Raw genomic sequence first — 26,053 nt, 5'->3', positions numbered from 1 at the left:
CCTTCTATAGCATTTTTGAAAGACACACACACACACACACACACACACACACACACCCCTGCGGGTAGACACAAACACACAAATAATAATACCTACAAGAATTTTTTTTCCTGTTTCACAAATAAGGAAACTTGGATCCTAGAAGCTAAATTAGTTTACTCAAGGTCTAAAATAGACTAAAATAATCAGCATATTAAACAGTTCTCTTACTTTCTTCTGTTCCCCATTCAGGAAACATACCATGACTTAATTGTCTCCAAAGTAGACTCAATGTTCCTCCTGCCACCCCATACTCCCACTCCCACCCCCAACCCTACCCCTGAAATTGGATCTAACCCTAATTGTCCAAAGCACCCAGAATCCACGCAGAGTGATGGAGGACTGAGGACTGATGACTGAGCCACGGAGCCACAGAGCAGGCCTCAGGAGTGAAAGCAGACCAAGCCCAGCAGGGCCGCAGCCCCCAGCTGGCCACGGAGACCGTAAAATGGCTTGCAGGTTGACTCTTAATCTAGCCAAGATTGACCAAGAAGCCAGCATCTTGCAGGCACAGGTAGATCAAGGGGTCCATAAATCACCCTTCTTAAAGCCCTGTCAGCAAATGAAATCCTCAATTTTTCTTCAGTGACTGAGAGCTTGGTAGTCACTCCTCAAAAGAAGAGAAAGTCTTCCAAGGAAGCATGACCATTCCTCCTCACTTCAGCCTGCTTTCTGTATCCCCCTTCTCCTGGATCTCCCCTCTCGGTCCCAGGACGTCCATGAGAAATGGGGCAGCCTGGGAAATGTGGTTGAAACACAATTAATAGCAAGAATAATAGCTCACGTTGGGTTTTTATTGTGTTAGCTCATTTAAGCCTGAGACTATCTTGGGAGACATGTACTATCATTAACTCTGCTTTACAGAAAAGGAAATGAAGCACAGAGTTGTTGAGTAATTTCCTCAAGGTCACACAGTAAAAAGGCGATTCTCCCAGCTGTAATTTTTGGTGCAGTTTACCTTCCCTAGGCTGGTCCTTCCAACCTAAACTCAGTGCTCAGTGCCCTCTCTCCTCTGCTCTCCTAACTTAAGATTCTAGAATGGCTCTGCTTCTATGAATTTACATTGTAAACCTGTTGCTTCCCTCTAGGTGTTTGCTCAATCTGTCTTATTTGTTATTGTGGAGTGAAAAACTCTGTATCCTTTTAGTGGTAGACCAATACTAAACAGGCATAAACAAATTATGTGGAAGACACTGGAGGAACCCAAAGTTTTCCTGGTGCACCTGGAATCTAACAGCCTGCTTGTCCTACTGAAGTCCAGCCCTTGAAATGAACAGCAGAGGGCGCTGTGGAGCTGTGGCCACCGGCAGAATGCCGTGGCCCTCTCTCTCCTGCCTCCCAGGAGGGGATCCCCAATGAGAATCCACACCCAAAGCAAACTTCCCTGTTTCTCCACCTCTGCAGTCCTCTTTCCCTGACCCTGGGACCACCTCACAGACCTGTCTCAACCCTGTTTCTAAGAACGATTTTGACCTGCGGTCACTGGGATATGAGGAGACTTAATTCTCCTTGCAAGTCCAGTTCTGACCTCTCAATCTGTTTCTCGGAATTCTGCCTATCTCCTGAGACCAGGTCAGCCTTCGATTCTGTATTCTTGGTGAAGGTCTGGAACACTGCCTTCCTCCGTGGTTCAGCCCTGCCCTGGACCACCACCACTCCTGGTGCTTACCAAACACCCTGAGTGTGCCTGGCGTTTTGCCCCGAACCCTGTGTGTGGGGCCCCTCTCTCTGCTGAGAAACTCCCCTGGTGCTGTCACCCTCCACCCTGGACTTTGGAGGATCATATAATGTGAATGTCTTAGCCCTGTACCGTAATCTTTGTTGAGTACCCAACGTGGTCTACCATGAGGCCAGCTGCGATTACAGAGCCCTTCTGATACCACGTATGCCCAGATGTGAAAAGCATAGGCCCCAATACTGAGAAAATTAAATAGGCACAGAGCCACCTGCAAGGGTTATGCTAAAAGAATGCAATCCTCAGTTCCTCACCTACCTCACATAGCTTTAAAAATAGAGCAAGTTAATAGAGAATTATGTGACGAAGACTTCACCAGGGAGTATTGTAAGTGCATTTCACCTCCTTCCTGGACTTCCTTCTAATACTGGCAGACGACTTTGAACATCTCCAACCCTAGTAAGTGGTGTAGCTCCTGATCTTGCCTTCTACTATGCTTCTCCAACTTAGACTACAGCCAACCGAGGATGCCAGCCACCTGGAGATAAGGCCCTCACTACGCACTTCTTGAAAGGCTAGACAGGACACGGTATTCCCCAAAGGCAGGGCCTCCTCCACCTGAGACAGCCTGATAAACCTAAAGCAAGTGGTTGTCTAATTAGGACCTTAATGGAAAGGCCAGCTGTGTTTTTAATAGGTCATCTGAATTACTGCCTCTCTATTAGTGGCAAATTAAGAAACGTTATAGTGATGTTTCACCTCAGAGGAAGCTTACAGACTAGGAAACGGGCAGAGTAGAAGTGTACGCCTTTTAAAGTTCTCCTATAACATTCCAAATATGAGGGCAATTATTAAGGATAACAGGCCTGTGTTTTCCTGTTTTCCCAGCACCCACACATGCCACTCCATGTACACAACAGAGCCCTCCTCCTCTCTCTCCCTCTCCCTGGGATGGTATGTCAATGTCCCATACCAGCACAGCATCCGATTTGTAGGATCTGTAACACGGATGTCCCTTAAAGGTTTTCCCAACTCAGAGTGTCTTTGGTTCCATGAGATTCAACCTCTTGTTTTGGCCCATTGCTCAGTATATGGACCATAACTCAGAAAGGGAAAGAAATATGAAAAGGATGTGGCCGCTGCCAAATGGTACTTTGTCTGAAAGTCTAAGACTCTTCTGTAGCAATGCAGAAAGGCCATGACTCTCCAAGCAAAACCATTCCCAAAGTTGACCATCCCTGCCCACATTCCCCTGGCACCTCTCAGGCTTCTGGCTGCCATTTCGTGACTTATTCTCCTGCTTCCTGGCTGCCTAATGTGTGTTTTTCCCTGGTTTCACCTGTGTAGAAATACGTCTCAGGAGTTGGCTATGAATAGGTAGCTAATTTGGAGCTCCCATCCACACCCTTTTAGGAATGATTCTGGGTTCCACTTCATTAAAAAAGACAGACCTGTTGCTCTGTGATCCCAATCAATCAAGTGTTCTTTTTCAACAATGGGGCTGTTATGAGTGTTACTACTCACTGACAAGACGGAATTCAGGTATGTGAGCACTGTAGACAGCAGGTGTAATGACAGCATCCTCTCATTGAGGACAGAAAATTTAAAGTATGCTTAGGGTTTGGTCATGAAAGCTGAGATGACATAGGTTTTAAAGATGTACATTTTTTATTTACATGCTAGACAATAAAGATATTTCTAGTCTCTGAAAAATATGTCCCCCTGTTCCTCTCCCACCTCATTCCAGCATCACATAGCAGGCAATAGTGTGGTCACAGGGGCATTGGTGGATTGATACAACTTGCAAGTGAACTTTCTGTTTGTATTTTGAATGCTCACATTTCATCCTTGACGATTCATTGATTTGGATCCATTGGTTGGGCTTAGGGATGCATTCTAAGTGGGGGAAAGAAAACAGTGGTGATAATGACTAATGATATTGACAAATAGTACATATATTTATGTATGTGTCTCTCTAGAGATAAACGTGAAAATGAAGGCATGAAAAGGAGTACCCAAATTGACATAGCTACATAGAACTAAATTATCTTATTTCACTGAATCTAAGTATATGCCACATCATTATTTTTATGTTCTGCTAAAAAATAAAAAGAAACAAAACTTTTCAATTAAACTGACATGCCATTGAATATAAGATACAAGTTAAATATAAGTTAAAAGATAAAGAAAATGCCTATCTTAGAATAGATAAACTATGATATGAAAAGTCACACTCAATACTATCTAACTGTAAATGGTAGTTATTCAATGTATCCAAAAAGTTTTTGTTTTTAAGGAAGGGGCTTCTAATGTGAATCTGTAGGTTGAACAAATAACTTTTAATTAATAAAGCAGCATCAGCAATTTTAGTTGGTGTCTTAAGAGACTGATAGCCAGCCCAAAGTCTTCAAGATCTCTAAATACATAGATTCTTCAATCCAAGGGAGTATGGTGTACTCAAAAGACTCCCAAGTAAGGAGAATGGAAAGACATTTTAATACCAATTGGTCCCCATTGTGATTCTGCTACTGATTAACCAGGTGGCCTTGTGCTCATCCCCTAAGTATTCTGGCCTTTGATTTCCATACCTGTAAAATGAATGGGTTGGACTAGAATCTCATTTCTAACTCATCTCTCATTTCACAGCTCTCACATTTTACAAATCTATGACCCTGAGTTCATGTGGTCCTATCTTGATGGGTTTAAATGTCAAGCTGAAATACATCCAATATGAAAAATTCTCTTGAAGTGTACATTCTGCTGACCTTCCGTTTAAGCAGAATACTTCAAATGTATCTAATGAAGAAATGAATGAGTGAAGTATACCCTATCGATCCTCTTTGCTCACAAATCCTGAGTACTGAGCTACATACGGTATTTGTCTCTGCATAACGGATGAGGACACAGACCCACCAGTGCTGAAACTAAAAGGGGGAGGCTTACCTCAGCTGCCCTTGATTTCCCTTGCAGCGAAGACATCCTCATTCTCAAAGCATCTCTTATCTAAAGAAGCAATGACAGTGAGAAGCACTTCACAGATGTCAGAAGAAACAACAAAATTACCAGGGCTGACGCCTGTCCTGAAACTTTAAGACCAGTAACCCTGGCAGAAGCAATATCAGAGGACTTAGCATAGTGATTGGCAAGTAACAAGACTTGGATAAAAGCTTGGGTGTAGTTATAATTAGATTTGGTATTAAGACGAAAATTGTGATTATGATTTCTATTCTTTTCGCCAGCAATACTCACACACAGCCTCCTGTTGACTTGATACAGAGCGAGAAATGACAAAATATTGGGTTTTTTTCCCCTTTTTCACAGCTGATTCCTGAACCATCCTCACAAACTCAACTCCCCTGGACTATGCTCTCCAATCAAAACTGCTTCATCCTCCTGCTTCCCCCAGCCACCTGAAAATCATTTATAAGGAGGAAGCAAATTCAAGTTACCTTGTGATCCATAATGGTTCCAAACAGCAGGATGAAAAAACCCTGTGGCAAAATTCAACAGACTCATGAGGGATGGTTTTTCAAACAACATCTCAGCTGTTATTTTCATACCACTCTTCTAGATTCCTCCTAGGGCAGTTATTAGACATTAGAAACTTCAGTTTCCACTAATGCAGATAAAAATGCACTGATCGGTGTTCCTCTGAGTCTCCCCCACCCTTGGAAGAGGATCATCACCTGCACAGGAATGCAGGACGGTTACTGATAGTTATTGAATGGCTGTAGATGTAGGATAGTTTTCAGCCTTATGCAGATATTTTACTTTCTTCCCAAATATTGAGGTAGCTGTTCCTACTTATGATGACAGTCACATGTGACAGAAACTTGTAATCCAAAATAACAATCATGGAGGGTGTCTTAAGAAAACAAAATTTATATTCTAGTCTACTTTGAGTTGGAGTTGAAAGTCAGTAAATAGACAGCCAAGGCCTCTAAGCTGGTGGGGAAAAAAATTTTGCACAAAAGAGAATGCTACAGACATTTATAAGGCTAGGGTCTTTTCACTCTCAATCTAAGGATAATTCATAGTGAAAAAACACCCATCAGATTAAAATTTAGTAGATGTTAAGTCACAGGGAGAGCCTGCTGAGAAAAGAGAAATGTTTACAACTAAAAGCATTGGGGTATTTTTCTTTCTATCAAGAAGAGAGAAACACAAATGAACTGAAAAAGAAATACAGAGTAAAATGTCCTGGGGTTTAATTAAGGAAGGACAAGATCATTACTCACTAGAGTAACTTCAAGAGTTGGGAAATTTATCAAAAGCCCCAAAGTATTTGATTAAAAAAAAAAAAGAAATCCCTCAAGTGACAGATTTGGCTTTAAGCAATGCAACAGAAAGAGTAGAAAAAATGTGCTCCATAGTTATTAAAAAATTATGAGTAAGATATATAATTGATTACTTGGCATTTTCTTTAAAGTCTGCTTTCTATTTTGTATCATGCTTTTAAACACAATAGTAATGACATGTTAATAGGAATAATTGGTTGTTTAATTAGTTACATTATTTAAAATAGTAGTTGGGAATATTTTTCTGCAAAGAACCAAATAGTAAATATTTTAGGCTTTCCGGGCCACATAGTCTTTGCTGCGACTATTCAACCTTGCTGTTGTAGCTCAGAAGCAAAGGAAAATTGTAAATAAATGAGCATGGCTGGCTCGCAGTAAAAGCCTATTTAACCCTACTTACAAAAACAGCCTGCAGGCCATTGTTTTCTACCTTCTGATTAAAAGCATAATCAAGAAAATGGGCTCACCAAATTTTCTGTTACTTATAGGTATGAAAAGCAGTCTGGTCAATGATAGTTTCCCAAGAGTATAAGCTCAGTAGCCAAGAGGCAGTAAAACAATTTTAGAGGAACAGTCTTGCCAAACCTATTATGTTGGTGTGGAAAAAGACAATAGAGATCATTCTAGATTCATGTCTTCATTTTACAGATGAGAAAGCTGAGGCCCAGAGAGAAGTGGCATTCCCGAGATTGGATAACATATGGCAAGATCTGTTTCTATAAATAAGAGTTATTTTTATTTCACAGGGACTAGCAGGGAGGAGGTATGAGAACTCCTGACTGGATAACAGCCAAAGTGAATGGCAAGCCTTGTCTCTTCATAATATAGAAAATGGCTGTTATTTCACTAAATTCCCAAACCACTGGAGAAAGGATTTAAAATGTGCTTGTTTTGAGGCATTAATATGTCGCCTCACATAGTCCTATAAGCGAAGGCTAGCTCCTTCTAACATTGAAACTTTAGTAGGGATACAGATGAATCAGTGAGGAAAGAAGGAAGGAGATTTCCACCCAACCTGCCTGGTCAGCTAAATTCAACTTGATAAACAATACAGTCAGAGATGCCATAGCCAAATATCCCTCAGATTTAAGAGGAAGTAGAAAGAACATTGTGTGTTCTATAATTTCAAATCATAGTCATTTTTTCTTTTTTTTTTTTTTTTGTGGTCTATCTAGAGTAGCACAGAAAAGCCTCCCTCTTGGAACTTACCTGGAAAGCATTGAGTGAGGCAAAAATGATATGGAACGTCAAGGGAGTGTCTTCTATAAGAGTGGCTATTCCAAAGCCCCAGGTCAGTCCCAGCAGTGGGGTGAGAATGGCAACATTTTTGGTGATCCTCATAATTATGGCCACATCCTGAGACTTGGAACTGCCAATAGAGGGCCTCTGAGTGTTGACAGCAACAACCAAAACCACGATGAGATTCACAGCCACAATGACCAACGCCGGGATGGCAAATGCCAAAAGGGCTTTGGTACTGACCCAGTTAAGCCAACAGGCCTCGGGTCTCACGTAGCCTTTCTTTGGCTCTGTGATAGCGACTGTGGTGACAGCAATGATCAATGGGCACCCATAGCCAATGGCAAAGCCAATGACCATCATTCGGGACTTCATCATCCTACGGAAAATGACCAATATTCCATAAATGATGAGCAGTGCTTTGAAGAGCATCCAGAAAAACAGAGAGAGGTAGAAAAAGTGGCTGAAAAACGTCACCGCAACACACACGTTATAATCCTGGACCTCGTTGTTAAAGTTAGAGCCTATGATAAAACACACATTGGCAGTCAGAAGCGACATGGCTATATTCACGATGCACACGTGACGCATGTATGATATGTCCGTCACAACTACCTGGGACCACACCGTGGCTTCAATGATCAGGCAAAGAACCAAGCTTAGGATTGAGATGCTGAGCCCGATGCAGGTGATGTAGTCCAGAACTTTGTCCGTCTTCGATGTGGGGGACATTAGAATGGAAAAAGACATCACTGCACTGGTGTAGTTACAGCGGCATTTCACTTCGTTTCTGACATCCTGTGTCATTTTGCACGCTTTCTCATCCCATCTCCTCTTCTTGGAGTGCCAGCCAACACACTGGGCTCTAGCATGGCGGGTTTTATTGATCTTTTCAAAGGTGAGTATGATTTCTTGCAAGCTTTCTGGCAAAACCACTGATAGGACCAGACCATTGACCCGTCTGGAGAGACTCACATTTTGCGAGTGGGCTTCTCTCAGGATAGACCCCAAGGTTGGGAAAGCTATGCTAATGGCTTGGGATGCATTTGGCCACAGCTTCCTTAGCTCTTGCCAGGGAATCTGTACCACTCCTGAGATACCTTCTGTGGTCATGGAGAAATCGAAGCTTTTCTCTGAGGTATTATGGTTGAGGTGAAACCCTTTTGTCTGAATGAAGAGTTCATTCACAATGTTCTCAGATTTGTTGTGGATGTGGAGTTGCCTGGCAAACAAATTCACTGACTGCAACAAATCCGAGCTGGCATTTTTGTTGGGAATGAAAGCCCAATTTGAAACAGCTGCTGTGTCGAGGATGTGGTTGGCCACTTGACTATAGCTCTGCAATGGAGAAAGGTGAACATTATACTCAGGATTTATACACTGTTGCACAAAGTTGATTTCTAAAACCTGAAATTTCTACAGATCATTACCTATTTTTATTTGCCATGTTTCTCTTCAAATTCCCCATGTATTAGAATCCACATTAGTAAGGCCACACAGAGGGAACAAAAGTAAAATAATTCAGAAAAAAAAATTATAGCTAAGGTTTATTGTTGCAGCCAGGGCAGCATTTCCAAACTGCAGTGTGTAGAACCCAAGTTTCCCACGAGATTTTAATGACTGTTTAGTGGAAGTGACTGGAGGTAGGTTCAATGATAATCTAAGCTTGAGAAAGACTGCATGCCAGGTCCCTATCTCCCCCTGCCTTACAAATAATTCCAAAGTTCATTAGGACATTAAAGGCTCTGAAAAGTCCTGCCATATGGAAACTCACTTAACTTTGTTTCACTCAGAACTTCCTACAACTGATGTGCTACAGATCTCCCTTTTAAAAATGGAATCTCCATTAACGTTTCTCAGAATGGTTATGTTCTACAGCAGTGGTACCCAACCTTTTTGGCACTAGGGACTAGTTTCGTGAAAGACAATTTTTCCATGGACCCAGAGTGGCGGAGGTGGGCATGAAACTGTTCCACCTTAGATCATCAGGCATTCGATTCTCCTAAGGAGCACAACCTACATCCTCCTCATACACAGCTCACAATAGGGTCTGCACTTAGGTGAGAATCTAATGCTGCAGCTGATCCAACAGGAGGCAGAGCTCAGGCAGTAATGTTCACTCACCCTGCACTCACCTCCTCCTGCGCAGCCAAGATCCTAAGAGGCCACAGCCTGGTATCAATCCACTGCCCGAGTGTTGGGAACCCCTGATCTACAGAACATAATTTTAGAAACACTAGTGTAGACTCCATCTTGCTCACAACCTTCACTACGTTCTGATGTTTCTCTTGAAAATATGAAGTGTATACAAAGGTAGGTATTACACGTTTTAACTTCTTGAAAACTTCCATAAACTAGAATGAATCAATACCCGAAACAGAAGTGAAATGCCTGCTGTTGTTGTGATGGTTGCTGTCGTCATTTTTACCCTGGAAAGTATATTTGAAACTATTCAAATGCAAATTTTAAGAAAAACATCCATTTTTAATGATTAACAAAGAATACCTTCATTTTCTCTTGAGTGACATTATCAGACAAATCTGTAGAAATATTTTTTAATAACTCCACTATAAATGCAATATTTCCAGATGTTGTTTCTGATGATTTCACAACATCAATGATGCAGGCATAATCAAGGGGGCAGTTCTTGCGGATTCCTTGAGCTACGCTCTCAATGGTCTCAGGAGCTCGAAAGTCTAGAATGTGCAGAGGTATAGACGGTGCTGCCACTGAAAGGCGAGATTCCACACTTGAGTCCTGTTTAAAATAAATGTAGTTTCATTAAAAAATGAGTAAGTGCCTACCACGTATCAGACTAAAGAAGCTAAAGCACAAACAATCCACATGGGGAAGACAGATGGAGAAGCAAAGAGTCTTTCCTAAAAAGTGGTTTTGATGCAGAGGGGGATGGAGAGGATACAGCGGGGTCAGAAAGAGGCAGGGGATTTCATCCAAATTACCAGGGACCAGGATATTGACCTTTTCTATTGGAATTTGCTTTCAGGACAGTGATTTTAATTCAAGTATTCTAACAAGATAATTTTCTACAGAGAGGGGAAAGAAAAGCCACATGGAATTTCATTGGGGAGTGGATTCTGGAGGTTGGCAGGTCAAACACAGAATGCTAAGGAATTACAATTTCCTTAGAGTTTACTCGTTAGAAGAGGTGATTTGCTCATTTTCTGATTCTTTTACCTAGAATCATTCAGAATGTGACTTTGAATAAAGCAAAACAATAATTTATTTTCTTTCATTCACTTTTGAGTGTGACCATAGTTGCAAGGAATTCTATGTGATTACCTATGCTAAGTGACAGAGAAGCCAGCTGCAATCCCTTTGTAAAACCACTGTTAAAATTTTAGGAGATGCAGAGATCCATGTGCTTCCATGGGATTACAGGGGAGGTAGAAGGAAATGGTTGCTACATGGAAGGATATAAAAGAGACTTTAACTGGATATGTTGTATGCATTTAATTTCTGTTCCCTCTAGATCGAGCACACATCTCTCCTTTTTTTGGTCAAGAGATTGAAAGTATTAAAAAGAGATATCAAGGCCGGGCACAGTGGCTCACGTCTGTAACCCCAGCACTTTAGGAGGCTGAGGCGGGCGGATCATAGGTCAAGAGATCAAGACTATCCTGGCCAACATGGTGAAACCCTATCTCTACTAAAAATAGAAAAATTAGCTGGGAGTGGTGGTACGCGCCTCTAGTCCCAGCTACTCGGGAGGCTGAGCAGGAGAATCGCTTGAATCCGGGAGACAGAGGTTACAGTGAACCAATCATGCCACTGCACTCGACCCTGGCAATAGAGCAAGACCCCATCTCAAAAAAAAAAGAGGTATCAAAATAAATTTGATCCTAGATACATTTAGTTGATTAACTGATTATCACAAGAAGCATACAAACCCACTTTTAGAGCTAAAATGTAACTTCTAAACAAACACATACACCATAGTATGAGTTTCGTACTTTTTTTTTAGAAAAGTTTCTTAGCAGGAGAAATAGAAAGCATGTGGAGAGGAGGGTGAATACCTGAGAGTTTGCATAAAGAAAAAGGACAAGAAACAAATTTAACCCACTCTAGATTTTTTCTAAGTGCAGATCTGAGACTTTCGATATGCTGAACAAATCACATTAAATATGCCTCTACTGTCTCCTGGGGGATTGGCTTCTGTCACCAATAATTTGTGAATGCATCACCTGAAAGAGCTTTTCCACAGAAAGGCTTGTACATGTTTCAGTTGATTTTTGCCACTCTTTTTGATTACATGTAAATCCTATTTCTCCGTGAAAGTCCTTAGCACAGGGCTGGCTGCAGTTGGAGGAAGAGATGCAAGGTCCATGGCATTTATCTAAAAAGAAAAAAAAGAGAGAGAGAGGAGCCCAGTTAGGACTTCCACACTCTGACACTTGCATCAAATTCATTGTGGGGATTTTTGGATTGCTTCCTGGAGGAAGTGACATTGAACTAGGTCCACAGCAATGAGTAAGAGCTGCCAGGTAGATTTTGCAGCTGGTGTCCAAGCAGAGTGGCCAGAACGTGGAAAGGGGAATTTCACATCATTCAGAAAGGCTAAGTCCAGACAACCTGAAGGAGGCGTGGGAAGAGATAAGGGTGGGAAAGAAAGCAGGGGTTAACTCATGCAGGGTCCTGGATGCTGTGCTAATGTGGGAGTTACCAGAAAACATGATTGGAATTGTTTTTGAAAGATAATTGATGATAGCATAGAGCAGGAGTCCGTAAACTTTTATGTAAAGGAACACATAAACGGAGTTGCCAGATAAAATATGGAAAGCCCAGTTAAATGTCAATTATCCACAGGAGTTTTGTTCTATAAAGTCACCATGAACACTAAGTTTTCTGAACAATTGCTCCTAGGGTAATATAAGGTTAGGGTCCGAAATGTAAGCTTCTGCTTACATTTTCATCAACTAATCAATATATGACCTTGTTTTTTTGTGTGTTTCTATATAAAGACACCTTATTTGATATATATTGTTGATTCATTAACATTGAACTCATGGCCAATAACACTAGAACTTATAACCGAATGAAGCCTATCTAACATATGCATTTTCTCCATAAAGCACATTCCAGCCTTCTCTGGCTTAGGAATACTAGGCAGCACTTCAGCACTACATTTGGGGGCTGTTTTAAACAGCAAGATCACCAACAAAAAGCACAAAAATGCAAAAAACGGTGGTGCTATGCAGACTAAAAAAAACAGTTGTTTACAGTAGGAGAGCTAGAAGAAGAAGTTAAAACATCACCTTGTCCGGCCCCTGCTGAGAACATACGCATTGTACAACTCAATTTTTTGCTGCTCTCTGCATGTCTGTGAATGACCACAAAAGTATTGCGAGTACTGATTTAGGGATTACAAATAAATTTCAGCAAGTAGGCAAATTTGCATATATAGAATCTGCAAATAATGATTCACTGTACATGCTCAGATAAACAACAAATACGTTTCTAGTGTCTGTATAACCCACACAATATTATTCATTGTTCATCTGAAATTCAAACTTAATCAGGCATTCTATATTTTTAGTCGCTAAATATGACAACTCTCGCCAGCAAGTAAATATTTTCAGCTTTGCAAGCCATATGAGTCTTTGTCACAACTACTCAACCCTGCCTTTGTAGTGTGACAGCAGCCAAAGACATTATGTAAATGAATGGACATGGCTGTGTTCCAGTAAAACTTTATTTACCAAAACTAGTGGCAGGCCGAGTATGACCCATGGGTCAGAGTGAATTCACTTTGGATAGAAAGAATGAGGTTATTGAAATATTCTCAGGAGAACTGCCTTAAGATAGCAACTGGGGAATGGAAAGTAAATAATGCTGAGAGCTATTAGGGTGTTCAGATCAATAAAATGAGGTGACCAGTTGCCTAAGAGTCAACTTTTCTGATTTGGACGGCTCTGTGATGACTCTATTCACTGGGAAAAGAAACAAGGTTTGCATCTTTCCTTGACTTCTATCGTACATCAAATTTTGCAAGTTCATTAACCAGAGTGGTTCTCAGTTTCTTCTTCCATATAGTTTGGACATGATGTCATAATTCTACAAATATGGAATAAGACAGCATCTTGTAAAACACTTAGATCCATGTTGTCTTAAATGTCCAGTAAATGTTAGCTACCTTTCTCTCTGCTTTCCTTTGTCACTTCCACGTCTATATAAGGATGTATTTACATCTGGCCATGATTTTGTGGAATCTAGTTATTCCCTACTGTGTGAGTGAGAACCACATGATTTCACTGAAGTACTACTTGTGATTATCCTCTTAGTTTACTTCTCACTTCTTGAGAGTGGCCAGGCTCATCACCATGATGTTCATCTTACATTGCTTTCATTAAAGCACTGACTTCTCAGCATCAGAGTGTTGCATACATTTAAGCACCCTGAAAATATCTTTGAATGAAGGAAGGAATAATCTTGTCCTCTTTCCTTTTCTGCCTCCGGTTAACTTATTCCTTTGAACTGATTTCTCTTGGGGATTTGAAAGTGTACACTTGTCTACTATTCTAGAGCACATGTGAATATTTGCTAACTCACTTCATTGACCATGCCACTGGTAATGGTATAAATGTAACAAAATCTATTATTACTGGTAAACATAAAGAACTTACTGGAGATTGCTATTCAGTTGGAAAGCCTGTGGCCTGGGGACAAGCTTGCAACATCAATGCCCTTCCTTTATTCTTCCCTGTCTTCAAATGGATGAAGACTGTTCTATAGCCACATACCTTGGATTCTTCCAGACTTGGGTTTCCCTTCAGGGCTTTGAAGTTTATCTCCAGCCTGAAAAATACAAATTCCCAAAGGTCCTCTTTACTGTGGGACTCTGCTCCCTCATCTCAGCTTAGAGGCTCCTTATGAATATGAGAAGAAAATGTGTTCAGTACTAGAAAGAAAACTGCAGCACATCCATGTGCTGGTATTGTGGGAACTTGCTGAAGGAAACATGGATGAGAGTACAGGGAGAATGCACTGCTCTCCGTCGAGGGATAGAACCAGGTGGTCACCTGGCCTCTCTAGGTAAAGTCAATAGAAATGCTACATCTTCTGAAAAGTTTAAGCATCCAGGGAAAATATAGTTATGAGAATTATACCACTAATCTGTTCTCTGCCTGTATTAACCATAAGGATGAAATGAAGTTAATGTGGTCCACAGATACCGTAGGTCCTTAATGAGCAGATACTAGGAATAATCACTAGGGCGCACTAATAGAATCACAAATCTATAATATCTATAAAGAACTATACTTAATATCTTTTAAAAACTTCATCTTATAGATAAGGAAATTGGGACTCAAGTAAGTGAAACAACTTGTCCAACCAGTGGGAAGCAAAGTTAAGCTCTGACTCTTCATTGCTCAGCTGCCAGGCGAGTACTTTCTTCTCTCAGCATCAGTCTATCCACATTCTCTGAGGCTTGCAAAGTGACTATTCTACTGTACTGGCCCTCTCCACGCAAGTCCCTGCCAGCTCTCAACTTTTCTTTGTTCCTTTTTTTTAGAAAGTTACTATCAGCAAGAGTAAAGTTGTAACCATTTGAAAACGTATGTAAGATTACATGTTATTTATCAGAAGTCTTGCCATCAAGGACGACTGAGAGATTTCTCTTGGGATCACATAGGAATAGATCAAACTTACTTTTATGTGAATCTTGGATCTATAGTGGGAACATTCTGTGGACAGAAAGAACATTAAGCAGCAAATCATGGTTGCCTGGGACTTCATTTTCATACATGAGGATCTTCACCTGCAATAGAGAAAGAAGGCATACCCGCCTGAAGGTGATAACTTCACACAACTAACACAATACTTAGCAGGCTAACCACCCCCTTAGTGAGCCCACCTGACACCAAAGCAGCCTGCCCTAGAAAAGCACACCAATATCTATTTTCAAGCCAGCTAAAATGTACAAAAGAAAATAATTTCTCTCAACTGTTAACTTTTCAGCAGAATAAGATAGAATGATGGAAGAACCAGGAAGATGTAGTTTCACCAAAGCATCGTTCCTTTTTATTTAATTAACAAATTTATTTAATAGTTATATTTATCGGCCAGGTGTGGTGGCTCATGCCTGTAATCCCAGCACTTTGGGAGGCTGAGGCAGGTGGATCACGAGGTCAGGAGTTCAAGACCAGCCTGGCCAATATGGTGAAACCCCATCTCTACTAAAAATACAAATATTAGCCGGGTATGGTGGTAGGCACCTGTAATCCCAGCTATTAGGGAGTCTGAGGCAGGAGAATAGCTTGAACTTGGAAGGGAGAGATTGCAGTGATCCAAGATTGCACCACTGTACTCCAACCTGGGCAATAGAGCAAGACTCTGTCTCAAAAAAAAAAAAAAAAAGTCATATTTATCAAGAATACCTATTTGCCAATAACTGCTCTAAGCACAGTCTTTGCATAAATTCATTTAATCCTATGATGTAAGATACTATTACTATCTTCATTTTATCAATAGGGAAAGTAAAGCACAAATTGTTGAGCAACTACGAGCCCAACATTACTCAGATAAAAAGTGGTAGAGCCATGAGTTCAACACAGATGGTCCAGCTGGACAGCCATTCTTAATCTTGGTAACAGGATTTCTCTGTGATGGTGCTGTGGACATTTCTGGTTGGATAATTCTTTGCTGCTGGGGGCCGTCTTGTGAATTGCAGGAAGTTTAGCAGCATCCTTGGCCTCTACCCAATAGATGCCAGTGGCACTCACTCCCCACTCAGTTGTTGTCAAATCTGCCCTTGAAAGAAAAATCCTCCCCAGTTGAGAACCACTAACCTATAGTGTACTGTTTGTCTAGGCATATGGAGACAAGTAACTTAAAGTGAAATTAATAAACCCAATCATCTGCTACCGGAGCAAGCTCTGAGACTCCCTCTTAGTAATGGATAAACTACTATACAGAGGAACTAGATACATGGGAAGATAACTCTCTGTTCTTTTGCCATACCTTTGTTCTTGCCTTTTTCCTGAGAGTTCTACCTTTCAAAGCCAAATCTCCAAGAAAATATCCTTACAACACTTGAGATTTATCAACATCATCATGATCATTACTATGACACTTTCATATAGGATAGTGGCAATTCAGACCCTTTATTGGTAATAAAGTTCCTTAAAATGATTTTCTTGGAAGTCCAGATGCAGCAAAATAAAACGATCATTGATTTTAGAATCAGCAAGAGCTGTACTATAATCTTATCTCTACGATGAACTATTTGACCCTTATTGAGACTATTTTTTCATCCGTTTCATAAAATGTAGACGATCATTCATTCTATCAACCAACATTTATCAAACGTCACTCATTTGCTAGAAATTGTACCAGACGCTGAGCATACAGAAATAAAATATGCTATTTTTCCCATAAAGGATATTTGGTGGGTAACATAGACAAGTCAAACTAACAGTGAGAGGAGGGATCATGTACACATTTGCATTCAGTGAACACAGCCAGGCAAAGACTACCCTTAGCAAACATAAATTTTCTTATAATATAGTAGAGATGAACTAGGCCCTGCTCCAACTAGGTCCATAAGGCAACTGATGACCAGGGAGCAGACAGAACTCACTAATCTGACATCAGACCTTTTCTAGGTAGTCAAGCATAAGATGGACTTTCATGCGTCCAGTGAGCTTTCAGCTGAGATGATAAGCCACAGGCACTTATAGAAACACTTCCAAATTATCTTTGATTTTAAAGTTTCTAACCAATGAATGGAGGGGAACGTATTTTTATTTACAACATCATCTTGTAGAGCAAGTCTGAGCAAGGGAAAGAGAGCATGGCAGCATTACAGGCAAAGTGTGCTAATGGATTTGACAGGGGTTGGGACTGTGAATGCAGAATTCATGATTTTACAGTGTGGGTGGAAAGAAGTCCCCATGTAGGCCATAAATTGATGAATGGGTACACTAAGCAATTTGCAATATGAATATTGTCTAGGAGAGATGCTTAACTGATCATCACTAAAGAAAGTACCAGAAGAACCAGTATAAATTGTTTCAAAAGTATCCATATGTTTCACATATATGACTTAGGTGTTCAAAAATTTTTGAAAATGACACAATAAAAAGCAGATCTCATATTATGACTCATTATGTATAGACATACATAGGTGTGTATCTATGTATGTATATCAGTGTCTATACACAAAACCAAAAAAACCCATAATTTTTATATTTACAATTTTTTATGCAAAAATACTTATCTTTGCTACCTACAAGCAAGAACTGTGATATGTCCAATATTTTTATCTTATATTCTTCTCTATTCTATTTGACATTCTCTCAAATACTAGTTGCCACCCACTAAGTTTAATTTGCAAGCCTCTAATGGATTGTAACCTGCTGTTTGAAAAACAGATACAGACTATAAGATTCATTTTGATTATCAAGATGAAGATTGTTCACTTCTCTCATTAGTGTTCACTTTAAACCTTTCTCTTTGCTAGTGTTCACAATTATGCTGAAGTACATGTGTCAAGGAGAAAAGAAACCTATTTTCAGAGCCAAATAATAGGACCCTTGCTGAAGCCAAACCCAATTCCTCTCCAGATTTCAGATTAGTGTCTGAAATGTGCACCAAAAATGGGTGAAGGCAAGATGAAGGGAGGGATTTATAAAGAATATGTGCTGCCAGCCTCAGTAGCTCACATCTGTAATCCCAGCTCTTCGGGAGGCCGAGGCAGGTGGATCACCTGAGGTCAGGCGTTCTAGACCAGCCTGGTCAACACGGTGAAACCCCATCTCTATTAAAACTATAAAAATTAGCCGGGCATGGTGGAGGGCACCTGTAATCCCAGCTACTCGGGAGGCTGAGGGAGAATTTCTTGAACCCAGAAGGTAAAGGTTGCAGTGAGTCAAGATCATGCCATTGCACTCCAGCCTGGGCTACAAGAGTGAAACTCTGTCTCAAAAAAAAAAAAAAAAAAAAAAAGAATAGCACCTGCTGTCTGAGGCTTCAGGAGATGGGTCATGTTTACTGTTCATTACCTTCAATGTAGGAGTTTTGCTTAAAGCTAACCTTGTTGAAAGAAAGTCAGACATTTGGCATTATAATGTGATGTCATTCATGAAGTCTAAAACATCTCTCCGACTAATGCTAAGACCTCCAACTCCACACAGCTCCTGAATGTGTCCAGGAAGTAAAGGATCCAACAACTATGGCATTTTTTGTAAGTCATTCTTTGTGCAACAATATTGATTAATGATACATTTCATATATGTACAAAAGCAGAAAATATATATGTAATATGAAATAATAAACATAATCATAGAATACACAAATTTGAAATGAGGACAACTGGCTGGAGGGTTTTGATTAACTAATTTGCTACTTGACCATTCATGTTATTATAGTCTGCCACATGTAACTATATACCATTTGGGATGGTAATTTATATAGTAAATTTCCCTTAGTTATTACAAATGTTGGGGGAGAATATTCAGTGACATTACCTAAGAGGAATCATAGCATTTTTATTTTAGCCCAGTTTGATTGGCAGGGATGGATTTGATGAATATTTTCAGGTTGGCCCTAATTTGGTTGCTTTTCTTCTCATCAGAAAAAGTTGAATGGGATCCCTCCTGTCAGAATTCAAATGTGGCTGAGGCCAAAAGCCAGAGTGCTCTGCAGAGAAGAGCTTAAGGGCTCTGAGAACGGAAAATTTAAAAATTTTTAAAAGGCTTTGGCAGCATAATTTATCCTCCTAATTCATCTGTGGTTGGTCTTTTATAGGATCTAAGGATGGAGGAAACGCATATCCTTAGATGTATCACTGACAAAGACTTAATACTTAAAGTGAATTAGAGTTTTTCAACATTCCAAACTGAAAATTTTCAGTAAATACAAATACAGCATCTCTCCTGCACCTAGCACATGTCTACATGTAGTGGGTTGTCTCCTGAAAGAATGAGGGAAAGAGGAGCAAACATGCAAAACCTAAATATTAAATGTAACAAGAAGAGTGAGAATTGTCCAGATAGATATAAGCAAACCATGGTCAGTACATAGAGAAACAGCTTTCATAAGGGAGCCTGACGGAAGCTAACTCACCCAGGTTGAGGGCATACCAGCTTCTAGTAAAGAGTGGGGAGCCAATGCTAGATCATATCGTACGTGGAGAATCCAGACTTGTTCCAAGCATATTCTGCTTAAGTTACCTTTATTCCATTTATTCACTTCTGGCTCTACATCGTGTTCAGTTTATCAACAAAATTGTGTGTTCTCTTACATTCCCCACCTTTATAAACCCTCTGTGTATGGTGGCAGAAACACACTTTGTTGGGAAAAGACATCACCATTTAAATCAAGATCCTAGTACCCAGTAAGGAGAAATAAAAACAGCAGACAGTAATCATGACAGAATAACGCTGGAAGAAGGCATATTTGTGTTTGAGGTTGATGCAAATTATCCACCATTTGTTTGCAACCATTTGTAGCAGGCACAAAAAGATTGAAGAAAATGAAACAGAAGAAAAGTTTAACCTTGAGGGCATTTGTATAGACTGACCTAATTTTCTTTGAATTCGGGAAGTCAGCCTGCTCTACTTTTAGCAGGCAAACAATGGAGGCTTTGGTGTCTACTGTATTTTACCAAGGCTTTGTGTCCTCAAACGGGTTTCTGTAGAACACTGGTCTCATAAAAGACAAAGGGGTTCCATGATCGAATCAGTTTGGGAAACAATGTGTACCACCACTGCCACAACTCTCCCCAACACACACACAGACACACACACACACACACACACACACACACACACAGGCACAAACACATATCAAAGGTTCTGAGGTTTTTTTTAGTAAGAAGACCGTTTCATTGAGGTTTTACCAATTCACTTGATAATCAGAAATGCTAGGCCAGTCACGGTGACTTACGCCTGTAATCCCAACACTTTGGGAGGCCAAGGCAGGTGAATCACCTGAGGTCAGGAGTTCGAGACCAGCCTGACTAACATGGTGAAACCCCCATCTCTACTAAATACAAAAAATTAGCCAGGCACGGTGGCACACGCCTATAATCCCAGCTATGTGGGAGGCTGAGGCAGGAGAATCACTTGAACCTGGGAGATGGAGGTTGCCATGAGCTGATATTGCACCATTGCACTCCAGCCTAGGCAACAAGAGGGAAACTCTGTCTCAAAAAATATTAAAAAAATAAAAACAAGTAGATAATCAGAAATGCTTTGGGGAGTTTCAAGCTGCTATTCCATCACAATATGCTTTCTTGGAGGGAAACACATTAATCTATCCAGACTTAGCCATCACATGTATTTGCTGGGCATCTAACCTATGCCCGTCTCAGTGCTAGTGTATTCGTAGGAGCTCTTTAAGTCATTCACAGCAAACCTTGGGTGACCACAAGAAAGAGAACAGATTCAGAAACGAAGATTTAAAAAGTGGAAGAGAAAACAATAAGCAAAAGCACACTTGCCTGAGGCTATCTGTGGCAAGGAGGTAAATAAAGAGTTATCACTCATTTATAAATTCCCTCCAATTTCTATACTAGTCACCCAGTAAGGGCAGCTCCACATCTCCTTCCCAAGGTGTCTGCAAGATGACTTATTTCAGAGATAAAAGCAACTAAGCCACCTCGAATGGCAGCTTCTCAGGACCTGCAAAAATCTTGTCCCAGGTTCCTTCTCCTCCATTTCCATAACCCACGTCTTTCTGTGCATTATTATAAAAGTGTAAATTACTCACTGCCATTCACCTTTGTTTTTCACACAGTACTGAAAAGCAATTCAAGCCTGCTGAATGGAGGCCAGGCTCCCTGCTTTAACATGGTCATTACAAAGAAAAAGAGAACATTTGCTGGTCATAAAGAAAATAACAGTTGCTGGCCTCAGAGGCTTACAGGAAAACGCCGCTAGACCTGATTGTCCCAGAGGGGATGTGTCTAAGGATCTACCTCTCCATCAAGTTTACAGCAATCTGCACCTTTGACACCACTGCCTAAATTCTAATCACAATGGGTCAACAGAGCACAATTTGTGCTTTTCGCTTCAGAGCCTGAGAGAAATTAGGCCACACCTAGTGAAATAAGCAAAAAAAGTCAGGCTGTCATTAGTCAGGATGTAAACACCTGATATTTCTCTGTTCTCAGCTGGATATTTCTTATCCAGCAAAGGATAAGATACAGAATAGACACCCGGTTAACATTTGTTGGACAAGCGAATGAATTGGGAAATGATCCCTGCAGAGTGATATCAGCATCTGAAGTTTATGCTTTAAAATTATTGGGCAACTTTTTCATCTCAGAGGGGCAGGTGAGCACATTTGCAATTCTAGATAATTTTGGAACCCGATGACTTAAGTAGAAAAGCTCCTGGATGCCACTCCTACTGTAGACCTCCCTTTTATTGTACTACCTGGAGTCTTATGTGAAAAAGAATGGAGCAGAAAATAATACCACGTTAGCTTAGGGATGTCCGCCATGGCACAAGAGGGTGTCGTGTTAAAGCATGTGTCTCTTTCCACACTGTCTCCATAAGTCAGAACTAATAAAACCCTGTTTCTCTGGACAGACCCAGATGACCTCAGCTGTTCTTGAACACCATCTCCTATTTGTCCCATTTTCCTTGTACCTGGAGCTGAATTTCTGAGTGAGTTGGAACTTAAAACTACAGTGAGTCTGTCCGGGTACTGGAGCTTCTTTCTGAAACACAATAGATGGAATTGTAGGGGATGACTCACACAGACTGAGTAGTCTCTACCTGACTGAACACGCTAATTGTGGCCTGTCATTGGGACTCCCAAAGAAAATAAAAAAGGTCAGCCGGGAACTGTAAGTGTAGTCAGTCAAGAAGGAATGCGCCGGAAGGTGTGATCTCTCAAACTTGTTCAGTCAAAACACGCTAAGGTGAGAGGCCAAGAATATTTGTAAATCAGGGAAATACTTTCCCAAAAGGAACTATACCACAAGGTGAAAGGAAGCACCTATTCTCACTTGTTTGCCAGCCTTCAAGGTGGCAACTAGCCTCATACTCCTAGGCCAGACCATTGTCTGATGGGAGCAACCAATTCAAAGAGGTTAACTGGAGGGTAAGGAACTTAAGAGTTAAGTGACCCACATTTTTGGGTGTGTGTGTGTGTGTTCCCCTAATTCTATAACCATCTGTTTCCTCTGCTGCAGTAGAGTAATTAGAACTCTGATTATAACATCAGATGAGTAAACGAGTTGTTTATGTTTTAAAGACCCAGTATCACCTGGCCTCAATAGTAGAATCTATTTAGTCACCCTTCGCAGTTTTCCCTTGCCATGGATGAAATGCTTCACATGGAGCCTTGGGGGAAAGAAAGAAGAGAACTATTAAATCGGAAATGTCCCATCCTTGGCAGTTTTAGATGGCTTCCAGCCCATCTGTTTGTAGCCCAGTATCTTTTCTAAAAATTGGAATCTAGATTCTGATTCTGATAGATTTCAAGAATGACATAATTTGAGAGTTGAAAGACATCCAGATATCTCACCAACTATCTTGATACTTATATAATTTTAAGGAAATTGATAGGCCCAGCAATTGCCTCTGCTTTATGAAGAAAGCTCATGGAGTGCTGACACTGAAAACAAACAAACAAAGAAACAGTACCTAATGATGCAACACTTTCGAGCTCTCACAACTGTCTTCAGAATGTAAGGAATATAGACCTTCAAGTGACATACAATTGGCCACTTGAAACAAGGGAAGATGCCTTTGCAAAAATGTGTTGGCAGTAACTGGAGAAATGTTTTTTTTGAATTGATATAATGACAGTTTTGTCAGGCTCACTAAAAGAAGAAATTAATAACGCTTGTAAGAAACAACCAGCTTTACATTCAGTCTAAAAGACAGGTATTGAAATTTATCAAGCAAGGGGACAGTGAGTTTATTTGCCTGACAGGATACTTTGCATTTTCACTCCTAGGAATGAGCCATTAAAGCCTGACGAATGACTCTTAAAGAAAAACAAATGTAAAAGAGGCTTAGCAAATACTCCAACCTGAGCTAGCCAATTTCTAAATCATGTTAGGGAAGTTTCCTGAAGAATCAAGCATTCCAGAAAATACCATCATAAGTCACACATTTCTCCCATTCTGGAGTATGTGCAAAAACAAGCATTTCTTCAACAGGAAAGTGGTGTTGGTGTGGGACATGTACTCACGGCATCCAGGAAATAGATCTAGCAGCCCAGAGGTGGAGAATCACCCAGCAGGAAGGTCAGCGCTCAGCTCCGCAGCATGGTGCCCCACCATCACGTGGCACCTCCCACAGTCCCCAGTCAGTGGCTGTGATCTGTCTTCTCCATTTTTGAAATGGAAGTCCAAGAGGCCCCAGTGAGAACTGACCACTTGTCGTGAGAAGCCAGTCTGAGAACTGTAAAGCTGCCCACAGTTTCAAGGCTTGTGCAAGTCTGTGATTCACTCCACTATGGGTCCATGAAGCACGCCTAAGAGAAATTACAGGTTTCTCCTGTCTGAAGCAAATCCATTAAAGTGAGTCACTTGTTTGTCTTTCAGTTCTTCATCCTTATCTCAGATGATCACATGAGACTCTGCTTCCATCTGCTGTACTGGGGTAATTGGAATGAGGGTGATACAATGTAAGATTATGCCACTACTGATGATGATTTTATAAGGTTTTTTTTTTTTGGGGGGGGGGGTTTGCATGTTCTGATGTTGAACTTGGAGAAAACTGGCTGACAAACTGATCCATAAATTGTGTCCTAATTCCTAACTTAGCACCAGAAATTTCTGTTTTATTTTTTTAATGACTGGGACACAGAATTCTTACTGAGCCACTACATGGCTGTTGGTAATTAAGACAGAGAAGGCACTGTGTCCACTTGTGGGGAACGCACACAATTTGACTTTGGATGGGGGAGCAGTTTGCATTATTCTGCTTACCACCAAACAGTCCTACAAATCCCAACTCTACTTTTGTCTACTCACAGGCTTTCCTTCCCCAAAGATCTAAAGCAAATCCCTGTTTAGCTATTTCTATGTTCTAAATGTGGGCAATAAGGAGAGGTAAGTAAGAGGCAGTTTTGTTATGGGTTTTACAGCAATGAAGGTCAAGGAAGTGCTGTTCATGGAAATGGGTCAGTTCCATTTAGGTTGGTAGTTAAGAACTGGGTCATTTGGGAAGTGGAAAAGCCAATATCAAGCCATTGTGTAATCAAAGGACTTTTTATTGCACATATTTACTGAACTTATTCTATGTACAAGGCACCATGCTCTGCACTATGGGCATACAAAAGTGAGTAACACAGTAACAAAAGTGAATAACGTCATCCCCCAAAACATATACATATGCACACAAAAAGACCAAAAGGAAATAAACAATATAACAGTAAATACAAAAATAAAGTGAAGGGCACAGATTATAAAATTACAGGAAATCAGGTGGAGAGAATCAGCACTTCTGGTTGGACCAATCAGGGAAGACTTCTCGAAGAAGGCAGAAAGTGACGGAGAGCTCAGAAACACATGCGCTGAGCTGAGCCCTGTGACATGTACTCCTCTTTCCTGGCCAGGAAACTGTGTATTGTGACCACAGTAACCTTGAATGAAAGGATTTTTCAATGATAAGTTCAACAGATTTTGCTGGCTGATACCCCTAATGCTGAACAGAACAAATCAATTGCTTAACTCTTTTATTCAGAAGTCAGTGAACTAGTTCCCATGAGGGTATCTACAGTCAAACTTATGCACAGGGTCATGGCTGTATGTTTGCTTGTGTTTGTGTGTGGGTGGGTGAGTTCATGTATTCATAGGACTCTAATTTAAAAAAAAACTCAACATTTGAATTTCAATGAGCAATTATTATTTGCCAAGTACTATTCTAGGTACTTTACCTACATTTATCCAATTAAAGTCTAACGAATTTAAATGGCTTTCCCAAGACTCATTACATATTAAGTCTGATACCTACAAATCTGTCTTGAACACTATCAGTACCAATTTCTCCTAGGGTCACCTGACCAAGTCACTTTTTTGGTGAGGTGTCAGCAGGAAACTGAATGTGTTTCCACAAAGGGTCACCCAGAGTCAACCTAATCCATGCAGTTCCTTGACATTTTTCAAGATGGTGTAGAGTGGGCTTTGGACTATAAGACAGGGGGCACAGCTTCTTCCAGGAATTCGCAAATAATTCCAGAGTTTTTCTCTCAGCATCCCTGAGTTTTCTTCATTAATGATAAGGCAAAGGTGGGGTATCTTTCCCACCATCCTATCACAGGGAGTGAGTACACCTGAGTAGTGAGTACTTCCATGCTAGATGTGATTGCTCAAGCACAAAGCAAATGTTAGGCCAATCCCTCCCTCTCTCCCTAGCACTCAGAGCTGTAATCTGTGAAATAAGGCAATTGGAGTTAGTCTTTAATATAATTTGTCCAGATTTATCATCCTATAACTATTTTTGCTTCATGAAATTCCCCTTTCACTTCAATGTATAGACTCTGAGTAAGTGACATTTCTTTGTACCTAAGTCTCTGCATTGAGAAAAAACAGAACTATGTCTCTCTCACCCCATCTCTTGAAGAAACCATACAAACATATTGGTAAATGGTAAAATAAAACCACTCTCTGACTTTATTTGTGAAAGATGCTTTTGTTGTTCCAAGATGAGCAATGCAATTTGAAAAATGACCTTTCTCCACGTTGATGCATTTTTTTAAACCTCAGACTGATGCCTTTTGTCTTCTCAAACTTATAGGAAGATAATTACTTATAGGAAGATAATTTGTAAAGAAAGAAAGAGAGAGAGAGAGAAGAAAGAAAGAAGACAGAAAGAAA

At 40.5% G+C, this 26,053-nt stretch overlaps 1 protein-coding gene across 1 annotated transcript; it reads right to left on the bottom strand.

The window, feature by feature from the left end:
• Positions 1-136: 136 nt before the first annotated feature.
• Positions 137-23,840, bottom strand: ADGRF4 (adhesion G protein-coupled receptor F4). Its single transcript, XM_032299637.1, has 10 exons — positions 23,422-23,840; positions 14,920-15,028; positions 14,010-14,064; positions 11,454-11,605; positions 9,757-10,008; positions 7,222-8,589; positions 5,164-5,205; positions 4,658-4,717; positions 3,554-3,610; positions 137-775 (listed from the first exon to the last, which is right to left on the bottom strand). Exons 2-9 carry the CDS (start codon positions 15,010-15,012, stop codon positions 3,557-3,559), a joined length of 2,076 nt encoding a protein of 691 aa, XP_032155528.1. The 5' UTR covers positions 15,013-15,028; positions 23,422-23,840; the 3' UTR covers positions 137-775; positions 3,554-3,556.
• Between the last annotated feature and the right edge of the window lie 2,213 nt (positions 23,841-26,053).

Source organism: Sapajus apella, unplaced genomic scaffold (assembly GCF_009761245.1).
Source record: "Sapajus apella isolate SASKATOON/1434 unplaced genomic scaffold, GSC_monkey_1.0 scaffold41, whole genome shotgun sequence".
In the NCBI taxonomy this organism is placed as follows: domain Eukaryota; kingdom Metazoa; phylum Chordata; class Mammalia; order Primates; family Cebidae; genus Sapajus; species Sapajus apella.
The sequence above is the reverse complement of the archived record's forward strand: the minus strand, read 5'-3'. Positions and strand labels throughout refer to the sequence as shown.

Excerpts from the sequence above, each read along its gene's own strand:
- ADGRF4 (XM_032299637.1), bottom strand. The coding sequence starts at position 15,012 with ATGAAAATGAAGTCCCAGGCAACCATGATTTGCTGCTTAATGTTCTTT. Across the intron at positions 8,590-9,756 it reads TCACTCAAGAGAAAATGAAG|AGCTATAGTCAAGTGGCCAA; the intron begins GTATTCTTTGTT and ends TCTCCATTGCAG. Across the intron at positions 3,611-4,657 it reads GGAAATCAAGGGCAGCTGAG|AATGCATCCCTAAGCCCAAC; the intron begins GTAAGCCTCCCC and ends TCCCCCACTTAG.